General features: G+C 50.8%; 1 protein-coding gene across 1 annotated transcript; it reads left to right on the forward strand.

Moving 5' to 3' along the window:
* Positions 1-8,548: 8,548 nt before the first annotated feature.
* Positions 8,549-11,298, forward strand: LOC308621234 (glutathione S-transferase P). The gene is made up of 7 exons (XM_081241525.1): positions 8,549-8,598; positions 8,790-8,825; positions 9,128-9,228; positions 9,337-9,424; positions 9,801-9,904; positions 10,736-10,843; positions 11,022-11,298. Coding segments are annotated over exons 1-7 (627 nt in total). The 5' UTR covers positions 8,549-8,597; the 3' UTR covers positions 11,211-11,298.
* The last annotated feature ends 805 nt before the right edge of the window (positions 11,299-12,103 follow it).

The raw sequence follows: 12,103 nt of genomic DNA on the forward strand, positions 1-12,103 counted from the left end.
CATGTCACCCTCCCGCCTTGTCACAGCTTACCCTTCCCCCTCCCCATATCCTCAAGTCCATTCTCTAGTAGGTCTGTGTCTTTATTCCTCTTACCCCTAGGTTCTTCATGACATTTTTTTTTCTTAAATTCCATATATATGTGTTACCATACGGTATTTGTCTTTCTCTTTCTGACTTACTTCACTCTGTATGACAGACTCTAGGTCCATTTCTTACGTACTCTGTTTGTGGGAGTGTAAATGGCACAGCCATGCTGGAAAACGCTGTGGCGATGTGTTACAAGGTTAAACATACACTTACCATATGACTCAGCAATCCTTCTCCTAGATATTTACCCAAGACAAATGAAAACTTATGTTCATATAACAACCTGCAAGCAAGTGTTTAAAGCAGCTTTATTCTTAATCATCAAGAACCCAATGCCCTTTGAGTGGTGACTGGATAAACTACGGTACAGCCATACAACGAAATATTCTTCAGCAATAAAAAGAAGAGAACCACGGATACACACAGAGCATGAATGAATCTCAAATGTCTCATGCCATGTGAAAAAAGCCAGACTCAAAATGCTATATACTGTATGATTCCAGTTCTATGGCGCTCTGAAAAAGGACAAAACTATAGGGAAAGAAAGCAGATCAGTGGTTGCCAGGGGCTAAAGGTAGGGGGAGGGGCTGACCACAAAGGAACACAAGGGAACTTTCTGGATGATAAAAATGTTCTATATCTTCATTGTAATGATGGCTTTTGTCCAATTCATAAAACTGTGTACTCAAAAGGATAAACTTAACTAAGTGTAAAGCATCCCTTCACATAAAAAGTTTTTAAATGTTATGTTGTGTGAAAGAAACTGGATACTTACTGATGGACTGCATTTAGGTGAAGTTCAAGAAGAACCAAAACTAATCTATGGTGACAGAAAGCAAAGCACCGTTGTCTACAGAGTGTGAGGGTGAAGTGGAAGGGGCCCAGGGGACTCCCAAGGTGGTGGGCATGTTCTGTAACTTGATTGGCTGGTGGTTACATGAGTACATGTATTTATCAAAATGCATCATATTGAGGGCTTCCCTGGTGGCGCAGTGGTTGAGAGTCCGCCTACCACTGCAGGGGACACGGGTTCGTACCCCGATCCGGGAAGATTTCACATGTTGTGGAGCGGCTGGGCCCGTGAGTCATGGCCACTGAGCCTGCGCGTCCGGAGCCCGTGCTCCGCAACGGGAGAGGCCACAACAGTGAGAGGCTCGCGTACCGCAAAAAAAAAGAAAAAGCATCATATTGTACAGTTAAAAACCTGAGCATTTTACTGAATATAAATTGCTTCAATTTTTTAAAGGTACAGGAAATTTTTTAAGGCTGAATAACATTCCATTATATTTATTTACTTTTAAAAATTGAAGTATTTGGGCTTCCCTGGTGGCGCAGTGGTTGAGAGTCCGCCTGCCAATGCAGGGGACGCGGGTTCGTGCCCCGGTCCGGGAGGATCCCACATGCCGCGGAGCGGCTGGGCCCGTGAGCCATGACCGCTGAGCCTGCGCGTCCGGAGCCTGTGCTCCGCAACGGGAGAGGCCACAACAGTGAGAGGCCTGCGTACCGCAAAAAAAAAAAAAAAAAAAAAAAAAAAAAAAAAATTGAAGTTGATTTACAATGTTGTGTTAATTTCTAGGTACAGAAATATTAAAAAGTAAAAGAATAGAAAAAGATCTACCACATGAACATACCTAAAAAGAAAGCCAGGGTGGGAATCTTAACATTTAATTCAAGGCTGAAAATCACAATGGACAAATACGGATGTTATAAACTCATAAAAGGTACAATAGACAAAGAAGATATATATGCTTAACAATAAAGCTTCACACGATATCAAGTGAAAACTGATAGAACTGCAGGGAGCTATAGATAAAACAACAATAATACTGTATGGCTCTCGTATATTGATAGAACGTACAAAAAGAATAAACACTAACGTCACAGGGATGAACAATTATCTACACCCAACAGAAAATGGATTCTGGGGGGAGTACCTCCGAACATTTACAAAAACAAGCTATGGTCTAGACCATAAATAAAACTTCAGTAAGTTACAGTGGATAAATATGAGACTCATTATGTTCTCTGACCATAATGTAATAAAATTAGAAATTAAAAACAAAATGGAGAGAAGCTTCTCCCAACTGAAATTGATAAAAATTATCTAAGAATCAGTACTCAAAGATAGCTTAAAAGTTCTTTATGTTTAGAAATTAAATAATATATCATTAAATAATCCTTGAGTTAATTAGGAAATCATGGCAAGAATGAAGAAATATGTATCATTGAATGAACAGAAACATTACATGTTGAAAGTGGTGGAACACAGCTAAAGAGTACATTCAGGAAAAAATATAACTTCAAATATATTTATCAGGAAATAAAAAAAGCTGAAAATAAATGAGCAAATCATTGAACTCACAAAGTTGGGAAAGCATAACAAAAGAAGATTTTAAATCTCAGAAATAATAAAGAGAAAAATAGCAAATAAAACCCAAAGGAAAATAGAGAACATTAATAAAAACAAAAGCCGTTTCTGCATAAGACAGCAGATTTTTTTTTTACAAAACTAATCAAGGATAAAGAGAAGATGTGAATAATTTCTATTTTTTTTACAAGTTATTCCAGATAATAGAAAACCAGGGAAAGTTTCCCAGAAAATGTTATGAGGATAGTGATGTTTTAATTCCTAAAACCAGATAAGGACAAAACAAAAAAATTACACACTCATTTCATTTGTGAACATAGATGTTAAAAGTCCTAAATGAAATACACAATATTGTATTAAAAATACTACATCATGATCAAGTATTCTAGGAATTCATTAGAAAATGGATCACTATAATTCTCTACACTAATAAAAATAAAGGAGAAACACAATGTGACAACATCAAGCAATGTAGGAAAAGCATTTTATAAGATTTGTTACTGGGACTTCCCTGGTGGTCCAGCGGTTAAAAAATCTGCCTTCCAGTGCAGGGGATGCGGGTTCGATCCTAGCCGGGGAACTAAGATCCCACGTGCCATGGGGCAAATAAGCCCCTGTGCCACAACTGTTGAGCAACTAGAGAAAAGCCCGCACGCCTCAATGAAGATCCCACGTGCTGCAACTAAGACACGACGCAGCCAAATAATAATAAAAATGTCTCTTTTAAAAAAAAGATTTGTTATTTATGATACAAATTCTTTTTTTTTTTTTTTTTTTTTTTTTTTTGCGGTACGCGGGCCTCTCACTGTTGTGGCCTCTCCCATTGCGGAGAACAAGCTCCGGACGCGCAGGCTCAGCGGCCATGGCTCACAGGCCCAGCCGCTCTGCCACATGTGGGATCCCCCCAGACAGGGGCACGAACCCACGTCCCCTGCATGGGCAGGCAGACTCTCAACCACTGCGCCACCAGGGCAGCCCCCTATGATACAAATTCTTACTAAACTAGGAATAGAACGGAACTTCTTGAACTCATGCAGCTTCCATGCCAGAAATTCACAGCAAACATTATACATAATGGCCCTTAACCCCCAGGCCAGACACCCTGACCAGGGGAGAGGCCACCCCAAGCCATGAGAGAAATGGGGTTTGGTTAAGGCATTCCCTTCTTCATTCATGCTCACGTATCTCTTTAAGATCAGAAGCAGAATTCTCACTATTTGCATATGATGTGAGCATTCATTTAGAAGGCCCTTTGGAATCAACACACTGTTAGAATCAATAAGATTTCAGCAACATTGCTAGATAGAAACCTACAAAAGCAATAGTATTTCTAGAATTTCTCTGCATCTCTAATAACCAATTAAAAAATGGATCTTAGATACGTGGCTAGATACAAAGTATCTGTAACATACAAGAATATGTAAAACCTCTTGGTAGAAAATTTTAATGAAGGATATAGAAGAGAATCTGAATAAGCAGACAAATAGATCATAATGTAGGGTAAGATGACAAAGTTATAAAGATGTGAGTTCTCTCCAAATTCTTCTCTAAATGTGATGCAGTCCTAATCAAAATTCCAGTTGGAGTTTTTGGAGAAATTTGATAAATTCACAGTAGCATTTTTAGCGATGAATAAAGATCCATAAACAGCTCAGAAAAACTTCAAAGAAGGAGGAAGAGGAAGAGGAGGAGGAGGAGGGAGAGGGGGAGGGGGAAGGGGAGGGGGGAGGAGGAAGGAGGGTGTGATTTTTCCCAACCACATTTATAAGACCGTAGTACTAAAAAAAAATTATGGTACTGGCGCAGGAACAGACACACGGAAGAGAATAGAGAACTGAGAGAGACCCAATACCTTCAGGAGATTAACACGTAGGTCAAAATGTTCCGTAGATGGTGTTGGGGAGGTAGATTCGTACCTGACAGCACGTGCAAGGTGGCCTCTAGATGGATTAATGGTGTGAATGTGAAAGTGACCTGAAAAAGTTAATGAAAGACAACATAGGAGCCATTTGTTGTGATTCAGGGCAGTAATTGAAGACTTTTTGATTTTGTTTTTATTATTAATCCCCAAGCGATGCTACCTAAGTAGAAAATATTGCCTCTTATAAGTTTCATAGGTATAAATGTTCCATATAGTCTCTCCTATAATTAAAACATGCAGTAATAGGGGCTTCCCTGGTGGCGCAGTGGTTGATAGTCCGCCTGCCGATGCAGGGGACATAAGTTCGTGCCCTGGTCCAGGAAGATCCCACATGCCGCGGAGTGGCTGGGCCCGTGAGCCATGGCCGCTGAGCCTGCACGTCCGGAGCCTGTGCTCCGCAACGGGAGAGGCCACAACAGTGAGAGGCCTGTGTACCGCAAAAAAAAAAAAAAACATGCAGTAATAAAAGACTTTTTTTTAGCTGCGTTGGGTCTTCATCGCTGTGCACAGGCTAGGCTTTTCTCTAGTTGTGCTGCGTGAGCTTCTCATTGCGGTGGCTTCTCTTGTTGTGGAGCACGGGCTCTAGGTGCGTGGGCTTCAGTAGCTGTGGCATGTGGGCTCAGTAGTTGTGGCTCGCGGGCTCTAGGGTGTAGGCTCAGTAGTTGTGGCACACGGGCTTAGTTGCCCGTGGCATGTGGGATCTTCCCAGACCAGGGCTCAAACCCGTGTACCCTGCATTGGCAGGCGGATTCTTAACCACTGCGCCACCAGGGAAGTCCGCAGTAATAAAAGACTTTTAGGGCTTCCCTGGTGGCGCAGTGGTTGAGAGTCCGCCTGCCGATGCACGGGACACGGGTTCGTGCCCCGGTCCGGGAAGATCCCACATGCCGCGGAGTGGCTAGGCCCGTGAGCCATGGCCGCTGAGCCTGCGCTTCCAGAGCCTGTGCTCTGCAATGGGAGAGGCCACAACAGTGAGAGGCCGGCGTACCGCAAAAAAAAAAAAAAAAAAAAGACTTTTAAACAAAGTTTTGAAAGCCCAAAACACAACCACTCCACCGCCCCCCTCCCCCCAAAAAGACCTCCTTATGAATTTGACGACACTGTTTGATGAAAGACACCTAGGACAAAGTAAAGAGAGAGGGTGGACAGAATCAGAGAAGGTGTTTGTAATGTTTGAAGCCAAAACATTAAAATCTCGAATAAATGAAGAACTCCTGCAAATCAACAGGAAGTAGGCAGCAAATCAACTAGAAAATGGTCAAGATATGAAGAGGCAATTCCCAGAAGAGGAAAACAAAATCCAAGGAGCACATGAAGAGCTGATGCAAAATCTTAGTAATGAGAGACGCCATTTAGAACAACTTTATACCAATTCGACTGGCGAACATTCCAAAGCTGCTAATGCCACGTCTTGGGGGCATGTGGGGCTGGAGTGAGTTGGAAGAGTAGCTGGGCTGTGGGGTGGGCTGGTGCAGCCGTTGGGGAAGGCAACCTGGTGCTACTTATGCAACTCAAGTGTTCACATACCTGGGACACAGCAGTCCCACTATTCCCACAGGAAGTGAGAATGGAATGTGGGGATAAAGGGAACATTAACTAACTAACTAAACAAATGGCAGGACGAGCACGGACTAGCAATGACAATGGACTAGAATCTGAGGAGCATGCGTGCTACACACACACACACACACACACACACACACACACACACACACACACACACACACACACACACACACACACACACACACACACACACACACACACACACACACACACACACACACAGCCCTGTGCCGTGGTCCAGCATGCAGGAACAGTCCAGGACTGCCCTGAAACCTTGCTGTGGGAGGAGAGAGGGACAGGACAAGCTAAGATGAACCCTGGAGGTCTCTGATGGTCCACAGGGCACAGGGATGGAGGGTGGGAGTAGGCAAATGCTCCTGCACACCCAGGGCCATCAGGGAGGTTGAGTTGGGCTAATGTCTACTCAGAGTGATGGGAAAGGGACAGAGACCTGGAGCTGCGGCCACAGCAGGACGGGTGGGGGAGGGGAACACCAGCCAGAGCCACCGCCCCCTCCTCCACTTCCCCCCCTCCCCTCCCCTCCCCTTCAATTGCCCAGACCTAGCACCCTGCCTACACAGGAAGACCCTGAGGTCTGGCTGTCCCTGTTAGGCCCTGGAGAGCTCAGAGGAGGAGGCCTCAGTGCTGGCTGGTGAGACTTCAGTTCCTATCATTTTGCGTGTGTGTGTGCAGGTGTGTTTGAATGTGTGTGACATTGTGTGAAAGGGTTGTGTGAGTGTGTCTTTGGAGATGAGGGCGTGTTGTTTTTGTTAGGGCTGTGGAATTTGCTGCAAAAAGAGAATGTAGCAGGAAGGGAACTGTTCAGGTTATTTTTTGATACAAAATTGCAACTGTTTCTTTGCTTTATTTTTTTCTTTGCTCTTTGTAGCTCATTGAATACCAGACGTTCAGAACTGGGGAAGGCAAATTTCAGGTTGCTTTTAGCTCAGGTCAAAGAAGCAAAGGAAGCTCTTCTGGAAGAAAAAGAGGAAAAGGGTTTTGTGTGTTAAGGAATAAAAAGGGTGTTGGCGGGACCTGAGGGAAGAGGGTTGTGAATGGGGGAAGGGCGGAGACCCTAAGTCCTGGCCCCCTGGGCAGGAACCTGGAGCCTGTTCTAAGGCCCAGGCACTTGCTGCTGGCTTGGCCCAGCCCTCCCTGGGTCCAGAACTGTTGGCCTCAGAACAGTGCCTGTCCTGGCCTGTACCACTTTTGCCTGCACCAGTCCCAGAGGGTGCAGTCAGGAAATGATCGTTTCATTATCCACTTAGAAAGTTATCAACTGACGGTGTTTTTCAAGCTTTGCATCGCCCCTGAAGAATCACTGCTGGGGTGGGGAGGGCTGGGTGGTGTAGGAGATGTCAGAAGTGAAGAAAGGAGAAGAGCGCTAGTCCTTGAGCAGAAGTGTGGTTCTCCGGACTCCGCCGAACTCCTGCCTGGGTTTTCTTTCTGCCTCTGGACGCCCCCTCCTCCCTGCCAATCCCACAGACGCCTGGACTCAGTAGGTCCAACACGGGACATACGATGTCCTCCCAGTGGCTGCCTCTCCTCCCGGCTCCCCATCTTGGTCTCCCTGGAGGCCTCCTTCCCCACACAGTCACCAAGTCCAGAAGCTTCCACCTGGATGTGTTTGGAGAACTTGTCCAGGGCCCAGCCCAGGCCCCACCTGGGGCCTGGCTCCCCTGCAGTCTCAGCCCGCTCAGCCAGCATTGGGGGAGGGAGAGGGGTCTTTACGAAATACCACCTGGGCAATCCTCATTGAAGCTTTCTCCATCACTGCCATGGGGGGACCCAGAGTAGGGCCTGAACCCCCAGAAAGGGGTTTCCCGGTGGACAGATGGGGTTCAACAGCATTGGTGCTCGTCCTGGAATCCTTTAAAATTGCCCTCAATCCTGATGGAACTGAAGGACAGTGATCAGCTTGGTGTTATCGTGCCAGAAATGTGTAACCTTGCCAGTGATACTTTTGAAAAGGGAGGGTCCAGTGTCCCATTGTCTAGATAGATTTCAAAAACCATATCGTTCTCCTGTCGTGATTTTTACCATGCCTACTTACCACAAGTGGTGCCCGCTTCCACGTAGGGGAGTGAAACAGGTTTCCTGTGAAGGTAAGCGTATCTGAGTTGAAGAAATGAGGTAATTTAGAGAAAAAAAGTAAGAAGGGAGCAGCGGGGTACGTGACTCATACAAGAACCCGAAGGTGGCCTCCAAACGGCGGATGGGTCCGAAAACCCAACTGGGGGTGTGAGTTGAGTGTTCGCGCGTAGGTGCACAGGGGGTGTGTCCGTCTTTGTACAGCATCTGGGAACAAGTGTCTACGCGCAAGGGTTTGTATCTCTGGGGTCTGCGACCCCAGCAGGGGAAGGGACTGGACTGCGCGCCCTCTCAGGCCTCTGGAAGGTTCTGGAACGCAGCCCTAGCTGTGAGCCCATCAGCCCCGGCTGGACGCTCGGCAATCGGATGCAACCGGCTGGGACTGGCTGCGCGGCGTGGTTGAGGGGCGGGGTGGGGCGGGGCGCGGAGGAGCGGCTCGCGGCCAGCGCGGTGACTCAGCACGGTGGGGTGGGCCGGGGGCGGGGCGCGCCCACCCATATAAGGCTCCGGGCCGCGGCGGCGGGCGTTGGAGTTTTGCTGCCGCCGCGTTCTGCGTCGCCATCAGTGAGTCGCCGCCGCCTGCGGCTCCCTGGGGGATTCCGAGGGGGCTCCCAGGGTTTTGGGGAGCAGGTGGGGCTCTCGGGGGGCCTACAGCGCCCAGAACAGGGGATGCGACCCCAGGGAGGACGAGCGGGCGCCCTCTCCCCCGTAACACGCCCCTCCCAGACACTAACAGACCTCTCTGCATCTTGCAGTGCCGCCGTACACCATCGTCTACTTCCCTGTTCGAGGTAGGGGCCTGTGACGGGGAGGGAGGGGAGGCAGAGGTTGGGGGCTGCAGCATCCCACGCCCCTCACCCACCTGAGGGAGTCCCCAACCTCCCTTCTCCCTCCATCACGTGGCTACTAGCTCCGCCTTCCCTGTGCCCCGGAGCTGCCCCTTGCTAGAGTACGCAACTTCCCTGCCCTGGCCCATCCCTCCGCAGTGTGCTGGGACATCATCGGGGGAGTCCTCACCTCCTTGGCTCTTTCCCAGGGCGCTGCGAGGCTGGGGTCTCTGCCCATCCCCACACCCCGTCCTCCCCTCCCCCAGGGCGCTGCGAGGCCATGCGCATGCTGCTGGCCGACCAGGACCAGAGCTGGAAGGAAGAGGTGGTGACCATGGAGACCTGGCCTTCACTCAAGGCCTCCTGTGTGAGTACTTCTGTCGTATCCCGGGTCAGGGGCTGGGCACTGGGGGGCAAGACTAGGGTGGGGGGCAGCCAAGCTCAGCACCTCTGACAGAGCTGTTCATTCCCCCAGCTGTACGGGCAGCTCCCCAAGTTCCAGGATGGAGACCTGACCCTGTACCAGTCCAATGCCATCTTGCGTCACCTGGGCCGCTCCCTCGGTGAGTCCTGAGGCCGCAGGTGGCCCAGTCCAGGGTAGGGGTCTGCGGGCATCAGTCAGCGTTACTGAGCATCTGCTCAGTGTTGGCGCCCTGAGCCTCTTCCGTTTAAATCGAATTGTCCTGCAACCCTGTGGAGCGGAGGTGAGTAGAGGTTACCTAACTTGCCTAAGCTCAGGCCCGGGTCTGTCTAGCAATCCTTGCCCTGTAGCAGGCCACCTCCCACGGAATTCTGAGCATGGACTCAGACGGTCCTTTGTTCATCCACATCCTCCTCCCTGGCCGAGGCTCACAGGCAGCCACGTGGCCTGTCCGGTGGGTCAGGTTGTAGTGGCTAGTCAGGCTCCCTGTCATGCCGTCTGCTCTCCCGCCACCCCAGGGCTGTATGGGAAGGACCAGCGGGAGGCGGCCCTGTTGGACGTGGTGAATGACGGCGTGGAGGACCTTCGCTGCAAATACGGCACCCTCATCTACACAAACTACGTAAGCACGGACACGGGGATGGTCATTGAGGGCAAAGAAAGAAAGGGGCTGGCTTCCTTCTCACCCTGCACAGCACCCCTCATGCAGCTCTGACGGATCCTTCCCTTGGGCTGCTTCTGGCTCTGCGGGGGTGTCAAGAGCCATTATGGACTGGACACAAGACTCAGCCTCCCTGCCTGGGCGAGGGACCCAGTCAAGGAGTAGGCGATGGCAGAATTGCGTGAGGACAAGAGACATCCAGAGGTGGTCCCTGATCCGCAGCTGGGGGAGGTCAGGAGCACTTCCTAGAGCCAGGTGCAGAGGAGGGGGGTCTACAGTCAGCTTCTAGAAGGGGTGCTGGCACTGTCAGGTGCACGAGGTATCAGGCACGGGGCACGTTCAGGGACTTGGGACCAGTTTAGCAGAGGCAAGGCGTGTGTGCCAGTGTGTGTGAGAGAGAGGGAGGGAGGGAGAGCGGCAGGAGATGGAGCTGGAGGGGCAGCGGGCCCAGGTCCTGGAGGCCTTGAACCAGCTGGCTTGGATGCTCTCTTTGGGGAGTCTAAGCACGGCTGTGTCTGTGAGGTGTCTGTGAGATCCGGAAAGATCCTTCAAGGCTTTTGCAACAGTCCGGGGAGCGATCGGGGCAAGAGTGGCCTAGCGAAGAACCAGCAGCTGAAATGGACAGGACGTGGCAATAGCCTGGGGCGGGGAGTGAGGAGAGGAGGGGTGGGGGCTGGGTGAGTGGCAATTCACTGAGACGGGGCAGACAGGAGGGGACATCTCAGGGCAGAGGCAGGGCGTGCAGCAGTGTGAGGGTCAGGAGGATGATTCGCGGTGGCATCTTTCTGGCAGGAGGCGGGCAAGGAGGACTATGTGAAGGCACTGCCCCAGCACCTGAAGCCTTTTGAGACCCTGCTGTCCCAGAACCAGGGCGGCCAGGCCTTCATCGTGGGCAACCAGGTGAGCTGGCCGTGGCCTGCCCCTTCCGCACCACCCTCTTCTTACAGATGGCAGACCGGTGCAGAGCGAGCACCTGAGCCATCGGTTCAGCAACGCTGGGCAGACCAAGGGACCGGCTCAGGCTCCCCGCCTCACACTTCCCACACCCACTGAGTCCCTGCCCCGCTCTGCCCTGCAGATCTCCTTTGCCGACTACAACCTGCTGGACTTGCTTCGGATTCACCAGGTCCTGGCCTCCAGCTGCCTGGACTCCTTCCCCCTGCTCTCGGCCTATGTGGCCCGCCTCAGCGCCCGGCCCAAGCTCCAGGCCTTCCTGGCTTCCCCGGAGCACGTGAACCGCCCCATCAATGGCAACAGGAAACAGTGAGGGCTCTGAGCAAGAGGCAGGGAGCTGCCTGCTTCCCTTTCCCTATAGGACCAATAAAGTTTCCAAGAGAGAAGCAGTGCTGTGAGCATTGCGTCTTCTGGGGAGGGGGCTCCCTGATCCTCTCACGCTTGGGGGAGGGACAGGCAGCTGGACAGGATACTTGAATCCTAAAACACAGAGTGTCTTCCTGGAGCCCTCAACCAGCTCTGTGTTTACTGAACTCCAGAAACAAAGAGAAAAGAAAAAAAGAAACAGGAAGAGAAATCAACCATGGTCCCTGCTCTAGACATCTCCATAGTCTACAGAGAACAGGCTCACTTAAATAAACATGCTTTCTGCTCTCAGCAGGCCACCTGCCAGAGGGCCTCCATCCAGGACTGCAGGAGCTGAGGGGCCCTTGGCGGAGGAGGGGCGTGGGGAGGAGCTGAGCTGCTCAGAGCAGCCCCGGCTGGGTTGGTGGGAGGGTCAGCCACTTCTGCTCAGATGGGGCTCTCCTTCCTTCCTTGTGCATCGTGGGCCCGGGAGCAACACGGGGCGATCCAGGTGGCTCGCCTCCTGCCTCCTCTCACCATCTTTGTTAGCTGGGCGAAGAGAATGACCCAGCCTAGGCAAGCTGGCTGTGGCGTGTCCACGGTGGGGAGGCATCGGGGTGCAAACAGGTTGTGGCTCTCTGGGCTCCCACGGATGGCTGGAGGGGAGGGCCTGTAGGAGGGCCCCTTGGTGCAGCCTGGAGGAGCAGACCCTTCTCTGGGGAGCCTTGCCCAGCATCAGAGCTTCCTGCCCAAAGCGGGGAACCTCTCAGTAAGTCAACCTCTCTCATTGCTGAGAGAACTCAAAGTAGGTGAGACTTCCAGGAAATGTTATTTGAGGGCTCAGAGGGAAACAGCTCTGCA

Source organism: Mesoplodon bidens (genome assembly GCF_964165515.1).
Source record: "Mesoplodon bidens genome assembly, chromosome: 7".
NCBI lineage: Eukaryota > Metazoa > Chordata > Mammalia > Artiodactyla > Ziphiidae > Mesoplodon > Mesoplodon bidens.